Source organism: Carlito syrichta, unplaced genomic scaffold (assembly GCF_000164805.1).
Source record: "Carlito syrichta isolate Samal-C Ts95f unplaced genomic scaffold, Tarsius_syrichta-2.0.1 Scaffold308864, whole genome shotgun sequence".
Classification (NCBI taxonomy): domain Eukaryota; kingdom Metazoa; phylum Chordata; class Mammalia; order Primates; family Tarsiidae; genus Carlito; species Carlito syrichta.
In genome coordinates, this window is record NW_007252960.1 from 194,205 (window position 1) to 221,117 (window position 26,913).

The 26,913-nt window shown below is 48.8% G+C and overlaps 1 protein-coding gene across 1 annotated transcript in view; it reads right to left on the reverse strand.

The window, feature by feature from the left end:
• Positions 1-26,913, reverse strand: part of SNX29 (sorting nexin 29) — a 221,408-nt gene that overhangs the window by 122,840 nt on the left and 71,655 nt on the right. The window contains exons 7-11 of the mRNA XM_021716663.1: positions 25,401-25,649; positions 22,838-23,213; positions 15,875-15,993; positions 9,098-9,173; positions 5,880-5,962 (exon numbers count right to left, since the gene is read on the reverse strand). Of these exons, the coding sequence (XP_021572338.1) occupies positions 5,880-5,962; positions 9,098-9,173; positions 15,875-15,993; positions 22,838-23,213; positions 25,401-25,649 (903 nt within the window). The remainder of the gene's footprint in view (positions 1-5,879; positions 5,963-9,097; positions 9,174-15,874; positions 15,994-22,837; positions 23,214-25,400; positions 25,650-26,913) is intronic.

A 26,913-nucleotide genomic window follows, 5' to 3' on the forward strand; every position in this document is an offset into this window, starting at 1 on the left:
CTCACCTCAGCCTCCCAAAGGCGCGGGATTACAGGCTGAGCCACCGAGCCCGGCAGAAAATTCTCTTTTTTTCTTCCTCAAGCACAGTGCTCCCCCGAGAACTCTAAATGCCATTCCTCCACCACCTTCCTACTGCATGGCCGCAGACAGTGTCGTTAAGCTCCCTGAGCCACGCCCTCCCCTATAAATAAGGGGGTTGGGGTGCTGGCCAAAAGCACTTCTAAGTCTAAGAACAAGTGGGGCAGAGTCAAATCTCACAAATCTCACAAGTCTGGCCCAGGCACGGTGGCTCATGGCTGTAATTCCAGCACCTTGGGAGGCATAGGCGAGAGGATTACCTGAGTCCAGGGGTTCAAGACCAGCCTGGGCAACACTGCAAGATGTCATCTCTACAGTATTTTAAAAATTAGTAGGGCGTGGTGGCACACACCTGTAGTCCCAGTTACTTGGAAAACTGAGTAGAAAGGATCGCCTGAGCCCAGTAGCTCAAGGCTGCAGTGGCCACAAGTGTGCCACTGCACTCCAGCCTGGGTAACAGAGAGAGACTCTGACTCAAAAATCTCACAAATCAGCACCCATGTCCTCAAAGCACCCTGCACAGCTCAGAAGGGACCTGGCACTGCCCCTGGCGACATGTAAACATCACCCAACACTGCCCCTGCTCTAACCCCGAAGCAAGCCCTGCCACAGACTCTGGTTAGCTGACAAGATCTATTCCTGCCTCTTCCTCTCTCTCTAGTTCTCTGGCTGGCCTGGAGACACTGTGAGGCCCACTGCAGGGACTGAGTCAGTGCCCCATGGCCTGAGACACCCTTGTCAGGGCCTGTGTAGATGGCGTCCATCCTTCCAGTCACTTGGCCTAGAGAGGTAGGCAAGTCAGAGCAAGTCAGAGCAAGACAGGGCAATGCTCACATCCCCCAGTGGACCATGGTCCCCGCAACACTGGGACCGGCCATCAGAGTCCGCTCCCAACAGTTTCTCCTCCATGACCAGCAGTGATCAGGTTGCTGGGCAGCCGACCAAAGGCAAAACACTGCTGTTCCTGACCATACAGGCAGGACAGAGAGGGAGAGAGGAAAGAGCTGGATGCTGAAGCCACAGCCCCAGAAGTCTTGCTGCATGACTTTGAGCACTGCATTTAGCTCTGCCTCAGTGATTTTCCCATCCATACAATGGGCCAGTGATGCCTGCACCTTATGAGTTACTAAGAAGCCAGGGAAAACTTCAGAGCAGTGTCCAGTGTACTGCAGGCCACCACCCACCTGAGAAGCATGATCACTCACCACCAGGACCTCTTATGCCAGCCCCAGGAAGCACATCGCTCTGTCGATCTCAAGCCCTACTTACCCTACTTGTTATAAAGCCTGCCAACCACAGCACTCAAGCACAGAAAGTCAGAAGCAGAGACGTGCATGATTCCAAGAAGACGCAGCCACTCCATATCTGTGTCACCTTGTCACACGACAGTGCACACAGCTTCCCGCTTGGCCATCTCTCAGTTGCACCATCTGAGACTCCCAGACTATTTAGCCCAAAATTGTATTGGAACATGGCTGACACAAATTAAGTTTTAAAAAAACACCAGGGCACAGTGGCTCACACCTGTAATTCAATAAGCCAGTGCTCTAGCTCATGACAGTACAGAGCAGCTATCTGTCCCTGGCATCTAAGTGAAGCCATAGAAGCCACTTGGGATGGAAGCCAGGCATTTACTACTTTGGGGAGCAAAGAGTTGAGCCCCCTTGCCTGTGCCTCTGGGGTTTGCAGGAGCTGAGCAGCTGCTCTTAAGTAGAATCCCAGGGCTGCACATGACAGGATGGGATTATTCATCTGAACTTGGATCACTCCCAGGACACCCACTCTCAGGACACCCCTCCTGGGACATCTATTCCGGGACATCCACTCCTGGGACACCCTGCATTAGGGACTGAATTGCATCCCCCAAAATTCCTACTTTGAAGCCCTAACCCCCAGTGTGGTATACCTGAAAACAAGGCCTGCTTTCATTAAGGCTAAATGAGGTCATGGAGTCATTAAGGCTAAATGAGGTCATGGAGTGGAGCCCTGATCCCACAAGGCTGGTGTCCCTGTAAGAAGAGAGGGAGGGACACCAGAATCACGTGCAAAGAGGAAAGGCCATGTGAGGCCACAGTGAGAAGGCAGTCGTCCACAAGTCAAAGACAAAGACCCCACCAGGAGCCAACCCTGCTAGCACCTTGGTCGTGGCATTTCAGGCTCCAGAAATGTAGAAAACAAACTCGTTGAAGCCTCCAGGTCTATGGTCCTTTGTTATGGCAGCCCGGGCAGACTAACACACCTGGATACCCGGACAAATGCCTTTCCTTATTTCTCTCACAGGAGATGATGGTGGGATGGGTAGACCCAAGTCAAAACCACCCTCCACTTGAACTTTCCAAGACCCCTGACCCCTCATCCTATGAACACAGTGCTGTCCCCAAAGACTCCCCAAATGGACAACCCCGCAGGAAACAGAAGCCCACCCAGTAACCCACGCACAATTATCCCTAACCACAGGCCACATCACCACCAAGTATCGGGGGTCAAATGCAGACCTATTTCTTCCGAGATTCAAGTCATAAACTGTGGGTATGTCCCAAACATATCCCAACAAAGACAAGAATTATAAAAGATTTTAACTTCTAGGAAACTGTATGAATGAAAACAAGAAAGTCCATTTAAACTCCCACCATGGGCATCACATGAGCCTGTTCACAGGAATGTCACGCACAAGTAGGGCCAGCAGCTTTCTCAAAGACAGAAAATGGCTGAGGGACACTCAGAGACCATGATCTACAGGGAATCTGTTTACCTAAGATGCAGGGACCTCATCCCGGGAGTAGGACTCTTAGGAAGCAGAATGTCAGACACCACCAGGGCACATGGGTGCTTGCGGCCCCACACATACCAGGGCACACGGATGCCCGAAGCCTCACATACACGCGGTGCCTGGAGGAGGTGCCTACAAGTCCTGGTACTCTGCAATCTCAGGGGCCACTGTCCTTGAACCAAAAAATGCTCATCTGGCAAAATAACAGTATCCTTTAGAGTAGCGACACCTCAGAGCTAAGGTAAAGTCTCATCCATCTGCACCAAGGTGCCACTCACAGAAACAGAATTGGAGGTGCTAGAAAGACGAGGCATGAAATCACAGCAAGTCATAGAAGGAGGTTTCTCTTCCCTTCCACAATCCTCTTCATCACTTTAGGCTTAATAGTACTGAGGCATCTTCAACACCTTTTAGTGCTCGCTTACTCACTCATCTCTACTTTCCTTTGTCCTATGAACATTTAATCCTACTGCGTTCTCACAACCAAAATGCATCATGTCAGACCCTCCTTCTTGCACATGCATAGGGTCAAAAGAGAGACAATGGCAACTTGGACAACCCTAAACAAACTCTAGGAATGTCATCAACAGCAGGACTTGGCAGTCAGATCCAGCAGCCCACCCGCATCATTTTCCTCAGTAGACCGTGGGCGCCCATCAGCAGCATGAAGGCTGGGGTTTGGCGGTCAGCTGGATCCAGACCTGCTTCTGGTGGCTCACGTTGGCTGCTTGGTTTCAGCCCCTGCTTCCTCTAGAACAATTCCTTTTGTACATGAAGCTTCTCCAGAGGGTTAGCCTTCAGGCCTGAGCCCCAATTTACATCTCTGCACTGCTCATCACACTACTTCTGGTCCCGCAGGTGGCCACAGAGCTTCATGGCAGTCCAAAAACCGAAACACTTGCCCACCCTGCCGGTGCCACGACCTGAGCCAAAAAGAGGTGCACAGTCTCTCTTGTTAACAATGGGAGTGGGTCTTGAGCAGGACCTGGGACAGTAAACAACCAGGCAGACTTGGTATCAACTGTTTCCTCTCACCATGTGCACTGTACAGCTACCTGCTTGGCCCATCCACTAACAGTGGCTCTCTACTGACAGCAATGAGATAAAGTTTGCTTTTTAAATTAAAGGCATTCAGCCAGGCATGGTGGCTCATGTCACAATCATGCTACTATACTACAGCCTAAGCAAAAGTGAGACCCCGACTCAAAAAATAAAAAAATAAAATAACAATATATAATCCCAATACTTAGGGAAGTAGAGACAAGAGGAGTGCCTGAGCCCATGGGTTCAAGACCAGCCTGGGCAACTTGGCAAGACCTCATCTCTACAATAAATCAAAAATTAGCTGGGCATGGTGGCACATGCCTGTAGTTCCAGCTACTTCAAAGGCTAAGGCGAAAGGATCGCCCAAGTCCAGCAGGTTGAGGCTGCAGAGGCCGTGAACATGTCACTGCACTCCAACCTGGGTGATAGAGTGAGACTTTGACTCAAATAAATAGACAAATAAATAAAGGCATTCACTTCTCTGGAAATGCATCATAAAAATAAAACACAAGTTGGGGGTGATGGCTCATGTCTGTAATCCCAACACTTTGGGAGGCAGAGGGGAGAGGATTGCCTGAGCCCAGGGGTTCAAGACCAGCCTGGGCAACACAGCGAGACCTTGTCTCTACAAAAAAAATCAAAAAATTAGCCGGGTATGGTGACGCCTGTAGTCCCAGATACCCAAGAGGCTGAAGTGGAGGGATTGCCTGAGCCCAGGAGGTTGAGGCTGCCGTGAGCCGTAATCGTCATGATCGTGCCACTACACTACAGCCTGAGCAAGAGTGAGACCCCCAACTCAAAAAATTAAAATAAAATAAAATATATAAAACACACAGTATTACAAATAAACCAATTACATTGAAATAGAATAATCACAATCAAATTTCAGGCAGAGTTACATGACTAAATTTCAGCCAGAGCTACATGAAGAACATTGCAAATGTTCCCTATCCAAGTATGACCCCTGAATCCCACGAGTGGTAATGGAGGAAATCTCTCTATTGCCCTCTTCCCTTTTCTACCACCTGGGATGAGAATGAAATGGCTGGAACTAAAACAGCTGATTTGGCCTATGAGAAAAGACAGAAGGAGTCCTGGCCCCTGATGACCACGGAACCACATGCTGGCCTCAGCCTGCCTACCTCTGGACACAGGTAAATTTCTATCTCATTAACCACAGCTGGTTTCCTCTTTGTTACATAAAACCATTCAAACTACTTTGTTTTTCTTTTCTTTTTTTTTTTTTTTTTTGAGTAGGAGTCTCATTGTCACCCAGGTTGGAGTACAGTGGCATGCTCATGGCTACTGCAGCCTTGATCTTCTGGGCTCAGATGATCCTTCCACCTCAACCTTCCAAGTAACTGGAACTACAGGCACACGCCACCATGCCCAGGCTAATCTTTTTGATTTATTGTAGAAACATGGTCTCATCAAGTTGCCTGGGCTGATCTTGAACCCCTGGGTTCAGGCAATTCTCTCTCCTCCACCTCCCAAAGTGCTGGGATTACAGGCATGAGCCACCAGATCCAGCTTCAAACTACTCTTAACTGCCATATCTCTAACACTTTTCCTGGGGAGTGAAGCAGGAAACAGTTGAAAACTGATCACTAGCAATGTTTCATCACTGGAGAGACACACGCTTCCTTACTCACAAAAATGGCTCCTCTAGAGTGATGAAGGAAACCCAACGAGAACAGAGCGTCTGCCACCGACCCCTCACAGGAGGCAAGCTCAAAACTGTGGACTCCAGACATCTATCACAAAGCTGCTATACTCTGAAGCACACCCTTCAGAGCACACAGACACCCAAGTAACAGGCACAAACCACGGTTCCAAAAGCCTACAACCACGCACCATGCCCCAAGTCCACAACCAAGTACATACACACCTACTTCCTCCCAGGGTCACACAGGAGATGCACAAAGTCACCATCAAGACACCCAGAGGTCATCCCAGAGCTGGTGGGGGTGGTTCCAAAGGTACTTACTGATGGTCATCGACTCTGGCACTGAGGCAGAAGGAAGCAGGCTGCTCAGGGGACTTCCTTGGCCTGGAGATCTAGTTTCCACACTAGGAAAGAGCAGATAGGGGGAGTTAGGTTTGGCTACCAGAAATGCACACCCTCCCTTTCCCAAAACCAGTAGGTGGTAAGCTGATTCAGGCACCTCTGTGAAAAAGACAGAGGCAGCCATTTGAAGTCAGTCAAGCCGGCCTGCCACAGTGGTTCATGCCTATAATCTCAGCACTTTGGGAGGTGAAGGTGAGAGGACTGCCTGAGCCCATGGGTTCGAGACCAGACCAGGCAACTTGGCAAGACCTCATCTCTACAATTTAAAAAACAAATTAGCCACACATAGTGGCGCGTGCCTATAATTCCAGCAGGCTGAGGCAGAAGGATCACCTGAGTCCAGCAGGTGGAGGCTGTGGTGGCCATGAGCATGACACTGCACTCCAGCCTGAGCAACAGAGTAAGACTTGAACTCAAAAAAAAGGAAAAAAAAGAAATCAATCAAGCCTCATGATCTGCAGACTCCATAGCAGGCAATGCACCTACCAAAATGTATTTGTAACCCCAAAGACGATGCTCAAGTCATTCATGAACATGTGCAGAGCAGCCAGAAATGTGAGTCACCCAATGCACATACCCCCCCGGCTGAAGTCAATCACAGCAATGCCTGCCTTCTCGTTGGAACTCTCAGACCCTCAGCAAGTGTCCTTTCTGCAGTCTATTGAGTGTCACGTTTGCAGCACTTTTGTACTATTCGGTGGTGATTTCCTTGTCTAAAATGTTCCACAAGCACAGCACACTGCCTGGTGTTCCCAAGCACGAGAAGGCTATAACATGCCTTGCAGAGATAATCTGTGTGTTAGAGGAGGCTCACTCCAGCAGGAGTTACAGTATGGCTGGCGGTGAGTTCGGTGTTAATGAATCAACAGTAGATATTAAATGAGGTGTCTTTAAAAAGGAACACACATAAAGCTAGGTTATGTACTGACTGGTTGATAAAAGCATCGTGACCAGAGACTCAAAGCAAGCTAACCCTGTATTTCCCCTGGGAGCACTGGTTCAGTCCTCACCATGCCTTAATAGAACATAACCATGGCAAATAATGAGCACTGGTTGTATTTACAAAGAATTTGCAACATGAAAAAATAATACTTTATCTCACAATCAGGTGTGGTGGCTCACCCCTGTAATACCAGTTCTTTGGGAGGTGGAGGCAAGAGGATTGCCTGAGCTCAGGGGTTCAAGACCAGCCTGACCAACTTGACAAGACCTTGTCTCTACAATAAATCAAATAGTAGCCAGGTGTGGTGATACACACCTGTAGTTGCGGCTACTTGGAAGGCTGAGGCAGAAGGATCACCTGAGCCCAGCAGGTTGAGGCTGCAGTGACAGTGAGTTTGTCAGTACACTCCAGCCTGGGTGACAGAATGAGACTCCAACTTAAAAACAAAAACAAAAACAAAAAACCCTTAACTGTACCCCACAATATCAAAATAAAAAATATTGATTAAAAAAAAAAAGACCAGCCTGGGCAACTTAGCGAGACCTTGTCTCTACAATAAATCAATCAATAAATCACATAGCTGAGCATGGTGGCATATGCCTGTAGTCCCAGCTACTTGGTAGACTAAGGCAAAAGGATCACCTGAGCCCAGAAGGTCAAGGCATGGTAGTCATGTGCATGCAACTGCACTCCAGCCTGGGTGACAGAGTGAGACTCCAGCTCAAAGAAAATATATATACTTTTTCATGAAAACAGCAGAGCCATCATATGGTACACATACACACATACTATGATTAGAAGGAAAAGCACAAAAACATCAACAATGGAGTTGGGGGTTAAAAGTAATATTTTTCATTCACTGATGCATTTTCCAAATTTTCTTTTAAAAAAAGATAAAGAAAGAAAGAAAAAACAACAAAAAAGGACTCAGAGCCCTGGAAGGGTCTGGCAACACCAATCCTTTCTGACATTTTACTAACTGGTACAAACCTCCTACAGTTACTGTGATGTTCAGAGAGCAGAACCCCTGTCCATTCCAGGAGAGACCAAGACACCCAGCATGGTTTGGAAAGTCCCACCCTGGAGCTTCACTCTGTTCAAAATACAGATGTGATGATACCTGGGTCCCAAAATTAAAACCATAAGGCGGGAGGAAGAAAAAAACCAGTAAGAGTAACAAGGATGGCGGCAGCAACAGAGAGCCCTTGGTGTCCATCCTGGCTCTGCCATAAACATCCCACGGTTTTAGGAAACTTGGTTTTCCCTTGAGGAATTTTTATTTGGAAATAGAAAAATGAAACCTATATGGTGCTTAATTCATGCCAGACAGCCTGCTGAGCACTTCACAAATATTATATAATACCTATGTGACTTAAATACATTATATAACACTAGTATTGTTAAATATCAGCATCAAATGTTAGCAAATATTTAAATTAAGAAAGCAACAGCTGGGTGCAGTGGCTAATGCCCGTAATCCCAGCACTTTGGGAGGCTGAGGTGAAAGGGTTGCCTGAGCCCGCAGCTTCGAGACCAGGCCGGGCAACTTGGCGAGACCTCGTCTCAACAATAAATCAAAAATTAGCCAGGCATGGTAGCGCACACCTGTAGTTCCAGTTATGTGGAAGGCTGAGGCGGAAGGATCTCTGGAGCCCAGCAGGTAGATGCTGGAGTGGACGTGAGTGTGCCACTGCACTCCAGCCTAGGCAACAGAGTAAGACTCCAACTCAAAAAAAAAAAAATTAGCTAGGCGTGGTGGTATGTGCCTATAGTTCCAGCTACTTGGAAGGCTGAGGCGGAAGGATCACCTGAGCCCAGCAGGTCGAGGCTGCGGTACCCGTGAGCGTGCCACTGCACTCCAGCCTGGGCGACAGAGTGAGATTCCAACTCAAAAAAAAAGGAAAGAAAGCAACAGCAGAGGAGGTACTCAGGTATGGCCGGTATGAACCCAAAGTGTCAAAAGTAAAGATGGTATGCAAATGAGGTGGCCAACCACTGACTCTGGGAGATGAGTCTCAGACCCTTGGCAGCTGTACATTCCGTGACAGAAAGCTTAAATCCAAATGTAAATGTGAAGCAAGGTCTTGCCCCCTGATCCTACCAGTTGCCCTCCTATCTCTAAAAGAGGAACGAAATGCACAGTTGTGAAGAGGACACTTCCACCCCAAAGGCAGCTTCATTTCCTGACATGAACCTGTACCGGAGTCCAGGATCTGGGAGAACGTGGTCTTCTGGTCCCGTCCCGTTCTCCAGGCTTCCAAGGGGGGCATCTGAGCACAGAGAGCAATCGCAGAGATAAGGTCAGTTTTGGCTTTCATTCCATTTTTTCTGTGAGGCAAGGACACAATGCAGACATTGCCTCATCTACAAAATCAGCTGACTTAGAAACTCTGTCCCATCTCAGCTGCACACTGGATTTTAATCTCCTACCCACTTCATCTTTTCAGAGATCATCTCAGACTTGGCATCAGTCACCAACAGAAAGTCCCATACTGCCCCTTAACTTGCGGCCTTTTTGACCTTGAGTCACTTGGAACTATGCCTGGAGTCCATATTCAAAACCAACCTCAGAATCAGGGAATAAGCATTCCGCTTTCTCTTAGACTAAACTGCTTCTGCCTATAGTAGTTTGAGTCAGACACTAGAGGGCAGCATAGTCTAATCACTGACAATGTCTGCTGCATTCTAAAAAATCCACTTTAGCCTGCATTAAATGAGCGGTATTTGGGCAAGGCATTCACAAGTAGTGAGATCATAAATAGTCTCTAGAATAGGCATGAGACAGGTACAGTTTTCAAAAATGCATCAGCTGCTGCTCAAGCCTCCTTCCAGGAAAAAGTGCAGATTCATGAGCCTCAGGCTGGAAGGTGACATTAGGGCCAATATCACCCAGGAGAACCCTGCTCCTTTAAGAAACTTCTTGTTTGTCAATGCCCACTGTGGAACCAGCTCAGTGTCAGGGACAGGGACGTTGTTTCCCTAACCCATTCTCTATGCCACTTCTTTTTTTTTTTTTTTTTTTTTAACTTTTTTTGAGTTGGAGTCTCACTTGGTTGCCCAGACTGGAGTGCAGTGGCCACTCCCGGCCACCGCAGCCTCGCCTGCTGGGCTCCAGCAATCCTTCCGCCTCAGCCTTCCGAGTAGCCGGAATTACAGGCATGCGCTACCACACCCGGCTGATTTTTTTTATTTATTGTAGAGATGAGGTCTCGCTGCCCAGGCGGGTCTCGAACCTGCGGACTCAGGCAATCCACTCACCTCAGCCTCCCAAAGGCGTGGGATGATAGGCTGAGCCACCAAACCCAGCGCCACTTCTTTCATTTATGCCGGTTGAGTCATGTCGAGACTCCCCAGCTCTCGAGGGGTTAAATATAAGAAAAACTTACCAGGAGCAAGGTTTTAGCCTTTTCTTCCACCCTACTATTCCCACCAACCTATTCCACTCACTCCTAAGTCTCAAGAAGTTCGAAGGGGAAATTAATAAGTGTCTACTTTTCTGCTTCCCCTTCCTTGCCACTTACTATTGGGGCTCACCTAAGGGGGCAGGCTCTGACTGCCTGGGTTCAAGATTCTGATCAGCCGGGCTCGATGGCTCAGCCTGTAGGCCCAAGACAGGGCGAGTCTTGGGAAAGAAAGTGAAAGCTGCTGGAGTGACTGGCAGGGACACCAGGCAAAAAGGAAATGGGAGGAGTCGAGACTGCAGAAGCAGCTGAACCCTGGTGTGGCCACAGGGAAGATTCTGAAGTTGATCCTAAGAGCAGTGGAAGGGTTTGGAGCAAGGGAATGATGCAGTCTGGTTTGTATTCTAAGAAACCACCCTGTCAGCTAAACAAATGGCCAGGACAAGGGTAGAAGCAGACAGTGTGTTGCAAAGCTGTTTTGCAACAGCCCAGGCAGGAGACAGGGTGCGTTAGGACAGGAGGTGAGAGCGGCTAGTGTACACCAGGCCCATCCGCTGCATTCTCCACTATATTGGTCGCTGGAATGACCACGCCTCCGTGCGTGCAGAACTCCAGGCAGGATTCACTTGTGGGTCCCCCGAGCCTAGCACGATGCCTGTCTCAGGGCAGAAAGATGGGACGATGGGATAAAGAAAACCATGGGCCCTCAAGCGGCACACGACCGTAAGTGGGCTGGGAACCACACAACGCAGTGTCTTGCCAGCCACTGCAATACCATGACCTTCAAAACAAACTGCTCAGCAGCGAAGCTGGATGCAGTCGGCCTGCACCACCACCGGCATATCCACCACCACGTCTATCACAGCACAGCCAGGCCCAAGGAACAGGAGTCTGAGGCCACCCGCAGGGCCCCCGGAAGTTTTGCTTGGGGTTCAGAGCCACATGGTCACGGGGCAAAGCCCCGCAGCTACTCAGAGAGTGTGAGTGCTGCCCCTACTGCCAGTGATGGCCTGGCCCGCAGTGGGAAAGTGGGTGTGCCCTCCAAGAAAAACGCCAAGAAGACTGAGTCGAGGAGAAGTGTCAGTGCTGAGATGCCAGGCCCTTCAGAGGACACGGAGAAGAGCCAGAAGATCACGCAGTGGACCACTGAGGGCGAGAGGGGGACCCCAACAATCATACAGGCACTGGAGGGCTGGCCACGGGTCTTCTGGCACAAAGAAGCTGCAGCCCCTTGAGAGATCAAGACCCTTGTCCTTTGAGCGCCCTGGGGCTGTGCACCCCTGGGGCTGTGCACCCCTGGGCCAGCACTCAGCTCCGAACCTCCGTGCAGCCCTCCCACCTCTTCATCCAAGACCCCACAATGCCACCTCACCCAGCCCCCAACCCCTTGACCCAGCTGGAGGAGGCTCCCAATGTCTGGAGGAGGAGGAGAAGTGAGCCAGCCGGCTGCCCTCCAGACAGATGTCAAAGTCGCAGCGGAAGGCGGGCGGGGGGAGCACCCAGGCATGCGACAGCATCGTGGTGGCCTGCCACTTCTGTTGGGAGCCCATCCCCTACCAGACCCTGGCGAGGGGCCGCGCGGTCACCCTGGGCCAGTTCAAGGAGCTGCTGACCAAGAAGGGCAGTTACAGATACTACTTCAAGTAGGTCAACGACGAGTTTGACTGTGGGGTGGTGTTTGAGGAGGTCCAGGAAGACGAGGCCGTAATGCCAGTCTTCGAGGAGATCGTTATGGGCAAGACGAAGAAGGTGGACTGACCAGCATGGCCAAGGCACCAGGCCGGGCCCTGGGCATGGCCACACGGAGGACACACGCCAGCAAGGCGCACTGTGTCAGAGCCAGGAGCACCACCCTGTGCTCAGGAGCCCAACACATAGGGCATCACGTGTGGACGCAGATGTAGGGTGGGCCAGTGAGCCCCTACTCCTTCAGCCGCCTGTCTGGGTAGGAGGTCCCTCCGGGCTTGTCCCATCACTGAGGAGGACCCCAATCCATTCCCCAAAGCAATACTTGACATCTGGCCTGAGCCCAGCAGCCATGTGCTGGGGTCCTACCTCCCCCGGGACCTGCCAGCATAGTGTTCTGCTAGGCCCAGCCAGGCCCGGGTGTAAATCATACACGTCACCGAGTGCCTTCAACACAGCTTGTCTTGCCTGCCACTGTGTGAATCTGGCGACCGCACACCATGCCCCGTCTCCCACCACTTCTAAGGCGGACGGGTTCCTCCTTTCCAAGGGCCCATGTAAATATGTACATTTCTCAGGCCAGGGCCAGCAGGGGGCTGCCTGAGCTCATTTTTCATGCAATGACTTGTACAATTAACTTTTCAAAGGTACTTGCATAATAATAAATAAAAAGGTTTTTGAACCTACCAAAAAAAAAACAAAACAAAACCATAAACTGCCGCTAAAATCAGCCACATCAGATCATGGCAGCACTACGACAGACAGTTCAGCCTCAGCAAACAACCCCACAGACCCAGTGTCAGCATGAGGGAGGTGAAGAACTGCCAACTTGCTGGGAAACGAAGGGTGTCAAGCCTTGCTTTCAATGAACCCAAAGAGCCTCAGAAATGCCCTGACCCAACAATGAACACAAGACAGGCAAGCACAGCTTCTGGAAAGAGAGCAGTGATTGCTTTTCGCCTTAACTCACCCTTCCCACACGAGAGGAGCCCTGGCAACCTTCCTCCCCTGCTGCTTCGAGAGCCACAGGCCAATCTGCCCTGCTCACTTGTAGATGACAGGACCCCAACAATCATAAGGCATGTCTAATTCTCCTCCTGTTGTCTGGGGTCTCCTTCCTTCTCTGAAGCGCTCCCTAACCCTAGAAACGCAGGTCTAAAGCTGCCTCCTCCAGGCTGCCTCCTCCAAGGTTCCAGGGTTCTCTGCCTCTTGCTCCCTCCCAAGACTTAGCAGCAAAGCACCCACCCCTCTCAGCCCTGCGCCTCTTCCTTGCCCACTCCCCCTGCCACCATCAACCTCCCTCCCACCACTTCCTCCAACTACCCCAGCAGCAGGGACTGGGAAGGTACCAACTTCAAAGGTGACAGAGACATCTCCTTAGGTGAGGAGCCCCCTAGGTGGGAAGTCATCATTAAAGGACAAAGCGATTGCTCAGCCAAAATGAGGGAGATGTTAGAATGTACATCAGAAGGGACATGAGGCAGGAATGGAGCAAAAGCAAGGATTCTCAGAGAGGAACAGCAGTGGAGGGCACCTAGCAGGAGGCCGAGCCCCAGCACCTCCCTGGCCCTGGTCTCCCGTGGAAACGGGGCATTGGGCCAGAGGGACTTGATGCAGCCTGGTCTCCATCAGGTCCCAAGTCCCTGAGACCTGATTCCAGCATCATCACGCAGGCTGAGATCCTCCCCAGGCAGTCTCTGCCAGAGAGAGCCAGACTGCCCCAGCCACAAGCTCGGCAGCTGGAGTAAGTGGAAACACTGGCGACACACTGTCAAGTCATGCCGTGAGCATGACTCTGGTCAGCCGGAGCTTGGGCACTGTCAGTAGGGACAAGCATCTCAGTCTGAGAGCCAGGTGTGGGACCACAAGATGTGTGCCCTCTCAAGAGGACCCTCGAGGCTGGCAGGGCAGTACTGTCCCCAAGACATATGCCTCCAGAAAGCCCGCAGGGGGAAGAGGAACATGGGGCTCTATGAAGCCAAACCCCAATGTACTTGAACCAGCAACGCCCCAGCTGCCACCATCTACTGCCCATAGGTCTGAGGGTTCAGGGGAGCCCAGCTGGGAAACAAAGGAGCCACTGAAATAAATCAGATGCCTGCTGTATGCACCTTTTAGCCCAGCAATCATTCATGAACCAAACAATGAGGGCCCTTGGTGGGGACCAAGGCAAGGTCGACAGGGAACCAAATTGTCAGCTGGAAGCTGTGAATGAAAGTTCAAAACTCCCCATGGTCCAGACATACTCCGGGGCTACCTGCTCACTCCCAGCCCCTTCCCCTACTCAGACACTTTGCTTCATCTTCACTGCAGCTGACAGGCCATGGCAAGGTGACTGTACTCCCAGCCATCTCTGGGGATGCAGACCTTCTGTGGTCTGGCCTGCAGACATGTGCTGAGCCCACCAGACTGCCACTTTTCGGGACCTCAATGGAGACTCAGTAAGAAATTCTGGCTGGTGTGGAAGGTCACATGGAAGAGGCCCCAGTGCTGGCACTGCAGCCAAGCACAGGCTCAGTGAGGAGGGCGTGAGGGTACAGAAGGCCACAACAGACAGGAGAGAGAGGAGCGGGGCTGACCTCCAGCAGAAAGTAGGGAGAGGCACATGGGAAGATAGCAGCACCTCGCAATGACGAGAACCCCTTCATGACAATACCCCAGCTCCCAGGTCAGGGACAAGTTGTCCTGTGTCACTGCATAACCGCTAGAAGCTTTCACAGGCCTGGCATCTCACCCACTGACTCAGAGTCTTCACTACAAGCCTGTGAGGGAGGTGACAGGACAGCACCCTCCTTAGGGCTGCGGTGAAGAGCGATGAGTTCATGGGGTCAGTCGCGTCACAGCACAGGACTTGCTTCCAGGGCTTCTTCGCAAGCGCCGGCTCTCATCATCACTGTTCCCCAATTTCCAGATGAGGACACTGAGGCTGACAGGCAGCATGTAGCCATGTGCTCACACTCGCCTCATTTTGCAGTCGGGAATGCTAGCACTAAGGTCAGCAACGTGCTCAGGCTCACACAACTTCCCAGAGTCAGGACTGCGACTGACTCCACTTGTCCTGCTGCCAGTGAATGTCCCCACCCTGACTCTGGGCTTGAGCAGGTTTCTGTTTCCCAACAAGTGGCAAGTCTATCATCTGGTCCAGAATTTCAGCAGTTTCCCAGGCAAATGCTGGACCCAGTCACAGCTTCCTATCTGGGCCCAGAAAAGCTGCGTTTGTCCCCTAGGAAACCACAAAGGCACCTATGTCGGTTGGGCCAAGGCCTTTCCGACCTAGACTCCGGGGGCAGTTACAGCAACAGAGCATTCTCTGTGCCAGGTACTGTACCAGTTTCACTGCACACCCATTCCAGGGGCCAGCTGGACTCAAGCACATCCTCCCATGACCTGCTCTAGCTAAAGAAAACAATAATAAAACACACACAAGTGCGCTCAACCACATGGAAGGATTTGAAAGCGCTTACCCGTACCAAAGGCGGGTTTTAAACAAGCCCCCTCCTGATCCCCAAACGCTTCTGTCCAGGGTGTCAGGGCCTTTACAGACAGGAGTTCAGTTACCCTCCCCTAACTCCTGAGAGACAAAACAATGGTCACAAATTTAGTACTTTTCAACAAGCTACTACTGAGCACAAACAAATCAGGCCTGGGGGCTCCCTGGACGCTTGCCCGCCAGCTCTGCCCAGCACTCACTCCTCCAAGAGCACAAGGTATCCAGGCATGAGAAGCCAAGCCCTCTCTCACTTCTGAGTCTCCACAAGCCCTACTCCATCCTGAGTCCATGCCCCCTGGCCCCATCCCTACCTGCTCAGGTGATTCAGATACTCCTGCAGGTTCTCAAAGCCAAAGCGCTTATTGGAGGAAAGGAGTCATCAGGAAATACCCACCTGTGGGGCTGTAGGAGCCCACACCGCTGACAGGGAAGAGCATGTCAGAGTCGCCGTGCAGCACCTGCAGCGGGGCCCAGCCGTGCATCTGGGAGAGGCAGGGGTTCCCGTCCGGTGGCCTATGGCGAGAGAATACACCTGTGGGACAGGGCCAAGAGCCTGTGGGACATGTGACTCACCACAGGCATTCACTGGGCATCCCCAGTCACCTTCTTGGGAACCAACTGGGCCATCGTGGGACGAGCACAGTGGAGGTGTGGGCTGGGTGTTGGGAGCGTGTAGACCAGATCCAGACCTCTTGTGTTCATTCTTTCGGCCAGTGTATGCTGAGCACCTACTACATGCCAGGCACTGAGCTCACTACAGCCAGCAAACAGTGTTGATCCTGCCCTCGAGGCACTTATGGTCTGGTGGGGGCATGGACATGAGTCAGTTAATGCTGCAAGAAGCTGTAAAACGGCAGCTCAGATGCGTGGAGCTGGTCAGGAGAGTCGTGCAAGGTTGCCTTGAAGGGAGGTTGGAGGAGAGGGTTGGAGGAAGCACAAGCCCCTTGTGAGGAAGAGGGACAAAAGGGGTGGAGGGGGAGGGAACAGTGCATGCTACAATGAAGCAGGAGGTGGGCTTGGGTGTGCCACTTCGCCTCGCTGTTTCTCAGATCCTCGTGGCCAAAAGGACAGATACAGACCCGGTCACATCAGGGGTCCCTTTCAAGCAAGGGGTCAGCTCAAGTATTAGCCAGGCACAAGCGCAAAATTAACATGTGCAATTAACATGTGTCACAAGTTCTTGTGACGCCAGGCTGGTTCCTGGAGTTTAAGAGGATCTACCCACAGCAGTGTTCCACACTGGGCTACGAAGAAACACATGGAAACACCAGAATGTGTTTAGCAATACCCCTGTCCCTCGGTATCTGCGGGGATTGGCTCCAGGACCGCAAATCCGAGGATGCTCAAGTCCCTGATCTAAAACGGTGTCGAGTCTGTGTAAGCACATCCTCCCATGCATGTACTTTAAACACCAGGTTACTTATAATAACAATACCATGTAAACGCAAGGCAAATAGTTGCCATACTGTATTTTTATCTGCGTTATTTTTATTGGTGTACTGTTTATTTTTATTGTTTTTTTTTTTTTAATGTTTTTGATCCACCCTTGGTTGAATCCACAAACGCAAAACTCAGATGTGGAAGCCCGACTGAACTTTAAAGTTGGTAAAAATCACTTTGGAACTCAGTAGATAAAGACCAAAGCAGACAATCATACCTACTTAATGGGAGAAGGGACGAGGGGAGAGGAGGGAAAGGAATGGGAGAAGAGAGAGAGAGGAAAAGAAACCTCAAAAAGATTATGTGACTTGTCCAAGGTCATCAGCCACAAGCAACAGAACCAATGTGGGATTGCAGCCCAGGTCTTCTGAATCCAATGACAATGGGTCTCCAGGTCCTGCATACCAGGTGACATTACTTACAGTTTGTCTTTATTTCAGAGCATGGGTCAACAAATGTTTACTGCAGAAGACCAGATAGTAAACATTTAGGCTTTGTGGCATACTCTTCTTTATTGGTGTCTCTTTACAACTCTTTAAAAATGTAACAATAGGCTGGGTGCAGTGGCTCTCACGTCTGTAATCCCAGCATTTAGAAGACTGAGGCTGGAGGATTGCTTGAGACTAGGAGTTCAAGACCAGCTTGGGCAACATATCAAGACTGCTTGAGCCCAAGAGTTTGAGACTGACCTGGACAACATAGTGAGACCTCATTGCTACAAAAAATAAATAATTAGCCAGGCGTGGCAGCACACGCCTGTAGTCCCAGCTACTCAAGAGGCTAAGGCAGAAGAATTGCCTGACCCCAGGAGGTCGAAGCTTCAGTGAGCTGCCATTGTGTTACTACACTCCGGCCTGGGTAACAGAGTGAGACCCTGACTCAAAACAAACAAAAATCAATTAATGAATTGATTAAAATAAAAATATAACAAGCATTCACAGCTCAGGGGCAAATTTGGCAGTGATTGCCAAGTCCTCTTTCAGAGGTTGGTCAGGTAGAAGGTCTCCTTTCAGCCCTAATTTTTGGTCAAACTTTTGGCACAGAGCAAGGAACACAGAAGGGAAGTAAGCCTAATGGAACTTTATCGAATGTATCATTCAGTCCTACAGGCAACACTGGGAGGCTGACAGGCGGGGGTGGAGAGGTGGAGAGGGAGGAGGTGAATGGGTGCAGAATAACTGCCGCTCCTGCCCCTGCCTGAGTCCTCACAGGGTAACAGGTGAACTTGGCAGTGTCTCTGGAATGTTTTCAGATGCGCCCTCCCAAGGCTCCAATCCAGCAGCTGGTACCAAGGAACAGACACACCCAGAGGTGGTCAGGGGCACTCTTTCAGGAGAAGGCGGCTAAAGACGCCAAGCCTTTCCTTGACCACACCATTGGATCTGGGCAAGTGGGATGTCCTGCTTGTTTCTAAGACAATTCTTGCCCTTTCTCAGCAATATATGTGAATACTAGGTGAAGCCAGGCCTGACGAGATGAGGTTCAGAATCCAAGAAAAAGTAGGCTCCAGAGGTACTCCTGGGGCAGATGGTGCCTTGGCATATGGCACCATGACTGGCTTAGAAACACAGTCACAAGTAGTGATTTTCTATAAGAAAATTAAGACACATATCAAAATTTAGAAAATGCCACAGAAGGACTGGACGCAGTGGCTCATGCTTGTCATCCCAGCACTTTGGGAGGCAGAGGCAAGAGGACTGCCTAAGCCTAGGGGTTCGAGACTAGCCTGGGCAACTTGGCAAGACCCCATCACTACAATAAATCAAAAAATCAACTGAGAGTGGTGACACATGTCTGTAGTTCCAGCTACTTAGAAGGTTGAAGTGGAAGGATCACCTGAGCCCAGCAGGTGGAGGCTGTGGTGGCCATGAGTGTGCCACTGCTCTCCAGCCTGGGCGACAGTGAGACTCAAAAAAAAAAGAAAGAAAGAAAATGCCGCAGAGAAAGAAAACCAGAACACCCATAGCCACATTACCCAAAACACCTTGCTATGCATACTTTTCTTTACACATTTGTCATAAAACTAAATGTAGAATTTTCTATCTTGTTGTTTCTATTCAATATTAATTCTATTCAATATTAAACCTCATTTGAGATACTAAGATCATAATGTTAGAATGTTAAGGATTAAACTACAAATTATTCCACTGCTCACGGCCCCCTGCGGTTGCACATTTAGGTCAGCTCCAGCGTTTTGCTTCTCTGAATAAGGACTCTGATATCTAGAAGCAGCAGCTTTCCCCTGAGTCTAGGGTGTGTCCTCAAGGCAGTTTCTCAGAGGAGGAATAGCTAACTTAAGTGGAATAAACATTCTCAAGGCTCCAGGCATTTTGTCAAACTGCTTTCTCCCCACCTGCCCCCCCACCCCTGGGGCTAGCAACAGCTGCCGGCTGTCTGTGAGGACAGCCCCTGTGCACCAACCTTACCACCTCAATCATCCCACAGACAGCGAATGAGTACCTACTATGTGCCTGGACCTGAGGACCCACTGAGAGCAAGCCCCACCCCCTACCACCAAGGCAGGAACCCAGGCTCTGGGCAAATACAGTGGGTAGAATACGGTGTCTTGTTTCACTTTGGATTTGCTTAGCTGCTAGTGAAATGTAACATTTTTTCATATCTGTAGTTATTGCACTTTCCCCCTACTTCCCTACTGGTGTCATAGAGTACACATTAAGTAATAGAAAAACTCCTATCATAAAGATACCACGCCTTTGGGAAAAAAAGCTGCTTCCAGCCACTGCAGCCTCAATCTGCTGGGCTCTGGAAATCCTTCCACCTCAGCCTTCCAAGTTCCAAGTGCAGGCTGGAATTACAGGCGTGCACTACCACGCCCGGCTAATTTTTTTGATTTACTGTAGAGATGAGGTCTCACCAAGTTGCCCAGGCGGGTCTCAAACCTGCGGGCTCAGGCAATCCACTCACCTCAACCTCCCAAAGCACGGGATTACAGGCTGAGCCATGGAGCCCGGCTTGAACAGATCACCTTAAAGACAACTGGAGACTGGCCTTTGCCAGAGGCTGCTGTGATGCCCAAGAGTATCTCCTGGCCTGGCCACATACCCCTAACACACCTGCTGTGCACCAGCCTCCCAGACCTCCCCCATGAGCCAAAATGAAAGCATTACTTGGTAGACCACCTCATTCCGCCTATGCTCCTTCCCCAGGCTGCTCTGGACAATGTTCAGTGAAGACTCCCCTTTTGCCAGGAGGAGGTTGTCCACAGAAGGCCCAATGGCCTCAGACAGCCCAGGCCCCTATGGAGATCACTCTGCACTGTTTTGTGCTTTTACACATCACAATGCTGGTAGTTACCTTGGCTCAAACTCTGGTCTCACCCTCTGGGCTCCACTCAGTGGCACCAATAGGGAAGGAAGAGGAATGACTGTTGGAGGCCAAAAAACCCATGGAGAGAAGTAACTCAGAGATGCATTCTCGCCTACAGAGCCATAGGATAGTATTTCCCAAAAGGCTCAGATTAAGGCCCAGAATTAAAGGCAGCTATGATGGTTAATTGTATGTGTCCATTTGGCTAGGCCACGGTACCCATATATATCAGTCAAACATTATCCTGGATGTTTCTGTGAGGGCGTTTTTAGGTGAGATTAACACTTAAATCACTAGACTTTGAGTAAAGCGGATTACACCCTGCATAATGTGAGTGGACCCCATCCAAGCAACGGAAGACCTCAACAGGAAAAGAACTGACCTCCTCCAAGGAAGAAAAAAGTATTTGGACTGCCTTTGGAGAACCACAACTCTTTCTTGGCCTCCAGTTTGCAGGCCTAGCTTGCAGATTTCACAGTCACATGAGCCAAGCCCTTAAAATAAGTCAAGAAAGAGAAAGACAGGCAGAACAGAGACAGAGATGGAGGTAGAGAGAGAGATAGAGCAAGAGAGAGAAGATACACACCTCCATATATACACATACACACACACACACACACACACACACACACACACACACACACACACACACCTCATTGGTCTGTTTCTCTGGAGAACCCGAACTAATAAGACTTGGATGCCAGGTACAAAAACATTCATACTCTACAAGCAAGAACAATTCTATGCTGCTGAAAAGCTATCCTAACAAATAATTCAGTAGTAGCAAAAAGCCTTGTGCATGAAAATGTCCATTTCAGAACAGCTGATAATAAAAAGCAAAAACAAAAAACAACTTGAATACTCAGTAATGGGAGGGTCAGGCACGGTGGCTTACACCTGTAATCCCAGCACTTTGGGAGGCCAAGGAGACCAGAGGACTGCCTGAGCCCAGGAGTTCTAGAGAAGCTGAGACAACATAGCGAGACCTTATCTCTACAAAAAAAATCAAATAATTAGCCAGGCATGGTGCCACATGCCTGTAGTCCCAGCTACTCAGGAGGCTGAGGTGAAAGGATCACCTTAGATTGAGGATGCAGTGAGCCATGATTGTGCCACTGCACTCCAGCCTGGGCAATAGAGACCCCAACTCAAAAAAAAAAAAAAAAAAAAAACAATGAGAGAACCATTAGTAAGTCATGACATTGATCTAACTGAATAGCAACTGTATTCGTCAGAGTTCTACAGAGAAACAGAACCAACAGGTGTGTGTATAGAGATAGACAGATATACAGATATGGATTTATAATGAGGAATTGGTCCACATGACTATGGAAACCAAGAGTCCACCTACTGCCATCTGCATGTTGGAGACCCAGGAATGCTAGTGGTGCCGTTCAGTCCAAGTCTGAGGCCCAAGAACCAGGAGCATAGATGGTGTCAAACCTAGTTCAAGGGCAGGAGAAGACCCACATCCCAGCTCCAGGCAGCAGGCAGAAGGGGAACAATTCCTCCTTTCCTACAGTTTTTGTTCCATTCAGTCCTGACAGCTTGCATGATGCCCACCCACAGTGGGGATAGCAATCCACTTTATTGACTCCATGGATTCAAATGCTAACCTCATTCAGAAACAGCCTCACAGACACATCCAGAAATAATGTTTAATCTGAGCACACTATGGCCCCATCAAGTTGACACACAAAATCAGCTATCTCATCAACTAATCGATATTCATAATTACATAGAAACATGGAAAATATGTGATGATATAAGCTTTAGCACACAGCATATTCAAATCCCAGCTTTGCAAATGGCTTGGACAAATCTCGTCTCCCTATGGAATCCTGTTGTTTCAGCTGTAAAACGGGTGACGCCCTTAACCTCACAGAGCTGCTGTATTACAATAAGGTAAAGGCAGCACCGGACATATCACAAATGTCAGCTATCCTCTAGACTAACTCTGCCTTTCTCCCTAGCTTCTTAGGGTAGTATCAAGTTGGAGAGGGGAGAAAAACCCAGTCAACAAAAACAAAAGACATAGACACAGAGCAAGAATTTCTGGCTGGGCGTGGTGGCTCATGCCTATAATCACAGCACTTTGGGAGGCTTAGGTGAGAGGATTGCCTGAACCCATGGGTTCAAGACCAGCCTCAGCAACTTGGCGAGACCTCATCTCTAAAGTAAATCAAAAAATGAGCCAGGCGTAGTGCCATGTGTCTATAGTTCCAGCTACTTGGAAGGCTGAGGCAGAAGGATCACCTGAGCCCAGCAGGTCGAGGCTGAGGTGGCCGTGAGATGCCACTGCACTCCAGCCTGGGCAGCAGAATGAGACTTCAACCCCTCCCCCTCAAAAAAAGGAATTTCAAGACACATCTCAATGTTAACTTTGTAATAAGTACCTTCAAATATACTCCCTTCCCCTCTCTTAGTTCTCAGGAGAACGACAAGCAACACTTCTTCCTCCTAAATCAAGACCTGAAGGATGAATAATGTCCTGAACAAACATGAAACTTGCACTCTTATACCGCCTAATACTGTAGAAAGAGAAAAGAGTTAGTGTAACAGGCTCATTAAACACCGGAGTAGAACTCACTTCTCGGGCAACTCTGAGTGGCCTACGCGCTTCCTTCCCGCTGAGCTCCCATACACATCATCTTCGTTCTCATCCACATCTTCATCATCGATGCTTTTCACATCAAGCTTCTGGTACCCAAACTCCCCATTCAGTGACAGAGAATCAATTTTCCATGAGTTGCTGCTCTGACTTCCATTGGAATTTGGCCCAAAGGGGCTTTCGAAGGCCGGCATAATATTGACAGAGGAGGGGTCAGAGTTCTCTTCCGAGCTCTCCCCTGCCCCAGGTATCTTTTTTAAAACGTCCCCACAGTTTTGCTCATCTTCCTCATCATCGAAGGAGATAATGTTGGTTACCTTCTTTTTCTTCTTTCGTTCCTTTTTACATTTGGTATCTAGCAAAAAAAAGAAAAGAAAAGAAAAGAAATGGCATAAGACAAGGGGATAATTAAGTCAACTCAACTCTAGATTATGGAAAATCATATTCTACTGGGAAGTACATTGTAAAATAAATGTAGATTTTTCTGGTTAAACCCTTGACAAAAAACTGCCTACAGAAGACTGAGTGACATGGACGTAGGTCTCTCCACCTCTGATTTAAACAAACACACCACAGAGCATGTGTTAAAATTGATCCTTCTAAGCAGTCACTTTGGTTCAAAGGATGTTCCACTACTGAAATAATTTTCATTGCTTCACTTTGGAAAATATTCTCATGGCTGGCAGATGAGACCAGGAACACCAATGTGAGGGTTGAAATTAATTGTTTAAGAGACATGAAATTCTCCCATCCCTGTCTGATGCCCTTTGCAATGGGACTTTGGCTGTTCCTCCCTTTGAGAAATGGTGTGACTATTTCTGTACCCTTTGAATCTGGTTGGCTTAGTGCTCCGTTTGTTTTGTTTTGTTTTGTTTTGTTTTGTTTTAGTGATTGGGGGGTCTCACACTCTATTGCCCAGGCTGGAGTGCCGTGATGCAATCATAACTTACTGCAGCCTCAAACTCCTGGGCTAAGCGATTCTCCCATCTGAGCCTCCCAAGTAGCTAGGACTACATACTCACTCCACCACACCTTGGTTTTACCAGTAGAATGTGGCAGAAATAACAGCATGAGTTCCAGTGCCTCGACATCAAGAAATCTTACAGCTCCTGACTTCCTTCTCTTGGACTGCTGTCCTGACACCACTATACAAAGAAGCCAGTCCAGTTTACTGGAGAATGACAGGCCAAGGGTATAAGTAAGCTGTCCAGCACCAACTCCAGACACATAAGTGGGGCCATCTTGGATCTTCCAACTCAGCCACCAGATGACTGCAGCCCCAAGTGAGCTCAAGGGAAACCAACAGAAGGGCCATCATGCCAACCCATCTGTGGTAGTTTTTAGTTGTTTGTGACACAGCAAAGGTTAACTGAAACAGAAATCAAGACTGCCTTAATGACTGGTGCTGAGCTGGGCCTATGTGTTCATTCACCTTAATCATCAAACTCGGATGTGAGACACTTTTGAGTCAATTCCAAAAAATCCAACCAATCTAAACCAAGAAGTGATGTGGTGAGGCCTCACCAGGGTACCACAACTCTGAGATAACTTCGAAATCAGAGTTCCAAAAACGGGTGAGACAGATCAGATACTCCATTGAGTATACAAATTTCAGTCTCTGTTACACAAAGCCCTCAATGGTCCTGCTTCCTATGTCATTCATGAGGGGTCTTTGCTGGACAAGGAGAAAACAAGACTCATTAAGTCATTGTGTACCAAAGAGACTCTGAGTTTCCATCATCAGTAATTTCAAAAGAATGACCATGATGACTGCCTTGTTTAAGAGATTTGAGAACACTGGCACTAAGTACTTAAACCCAAAATTTCCAGTTTTGCTGTAACAACATCCTAGTGTCCCATAAGTCTCAAGGGTTATTATAAACTTTTTGCAAAATTCACCTTAACCAAACCAACTTTCTTTGCCTCCCACAGTCTAGCAACAAAGCTGATGAACTCCTCCCTCTCCTCAGGCCTCCACTTAAATATCACTCCACCCCCCAGAGGCAAGCCCACTGGTATGCATTCCCCATGGCACCCTATGCTTGCTTTTCTTCCCATTTATCCTAAGGACATAGATTATTGATATAATTTGTTATTAACTATCTACCCCTACCCATCCCAAAGGAGTCTGTGGCCAAACGCCAGCCATCTTTCTTACTTAACTCACTGCCTAGCACATAGAACACAATGAATGAACAAGTAAAGGAATAGATGAAGGAATAAACGAATGAAGGCCAACCTCATGGGCTTCCCATGACTCACACCCTCCCTTTCAGCTTGTTGTGATTCAGCTGTTTGTTTTCTACCCTGTTACCTTCACATCTAGGTAAGGCAGTCGGAGCCCTTTTACAGTGAATGAGGGTAAGAAAAATAAAAACAAACAGGAACTAAAAATGCAAATGTATCAGATTTCATTCCCCTTGGGACGACTTTCAGTCGATGAGGTGTGTCTGCCTCTACCACATTCTGCTGTCCTTTTAACTGGCCCTCCCCACTCCCCATCCCCGCCTCGGTTCCACCTCACGTGCCCATCCGTGCTCACCGGCACTAACATGCTTGGACACGACAGGCAGGGGATCAGTCTCCTGCTCAGGCTTGATGAGGATGGAGACTGCAGAAGAGGCTGTGATCTCCCTAAAAAGGCTGCTCACTCCTTGCGTGGATTCCTTCAGCAAAGAGGTCATATTTTGCGTTGACTCCTTTAAGAGGTCCGAGACAGTGGGAGCAAACTTACTCTGCCCATTTAAATCCTTGTTGTCGATGTTAATTGCAAAGAGTATGGAGTTCAGACCTGCCCAAAAAAGAGAAAAGTCTGGAGTGTTTGCTGCCGAGCAGTCATACCTCCAACATGAGAAGCAAGTTGCAGACAATATAATACACAAGAGGATACACATCAATCTTTAACATTTATAAGAACCCGCCATAAAATTGGGGTCAGCAGACACCAGCTACCATGGGAGCTGAGTCTTTCCATATTCTCTCCCTAACAGTCAAGAAGACAAATACAAATAAGTCAACCAGGAGGAAGTGAAGGCACAAGTTCTGGGGTCGGGTTGCCCAAGGATGAATCCCAGCACTGCCACTTATTAGCTTCAAAGCCTTGGTCAAGTAACTCACAGTCTCTCTGCGCTTCAGTCTCCTTATCTGTAAGATGGAGACAATATCATTGCCCTCACAGGGTTACAAGTAGTAAAGACAATCACCCACCAAAAACACTCAGCTCAGTTAGCAATCAAAAATGTACACCAGTAACACCATCATGATTACCTCAGGCAAAACTTACACTGGTATCTTATGACTTACAAAGGAAACCACGGCCAAATCCTGACTTTCATTGGACAAGACTAATATAACCCTCAATATGTGGAACTTAATATACACTTTCAGGGGAAAAAAAGAAGGCAACAAAGCACTTAGAAGAAAGAAGCAAATTGTCCATTCTGTCCGGCTGATTCCATCTTTTACCCTTTGAGTGAGAGTCAAAGGGCAAGCAATTCAATAATCTACCGAGTAACATCAACCCAGGGCCTTCATGTGGACAAACTGTGCATGTGACTCTTTATCGCACATAATTCTCTCACAGCCTACAAAGGTGACTACTGAGTTATCAAGATTCCCACCTCACAGAGGAGGAAAGAAAAGTACCAAAGCTCACAAGGATCTGCCTCAGGTCACCAGCCAACAAGGGGTAGGGCCAGGATGCAAAGGTAGGTCTCCTGTTGGGAGCCAACATCTATAGCTACATGGCTGAGGCCTGTAAAGGCCCATCTGGAAGACCGCCTCTGACATAGGATATCAGTTATAACTATAATATTGGCGTGTGATTAGTGACCAGTGTGCATACATGGCAGTAAAACTTATAAGTAAATCTCAATACACCTGATGGAAAGTGCATAGCAGAATTATTTCTCTCTGTCTTTCTAAGTTTTACTTCTTTCTAGATATTTTTTTAACTTCTATTTCCTGGTAGACTGGGTAGTCAGCTCTTGTTCCCGAAAGCTGTTTCCCCTAGGGCTAAGATTAGAAACTAAATTACCATGATAGTTTTGTCCCCC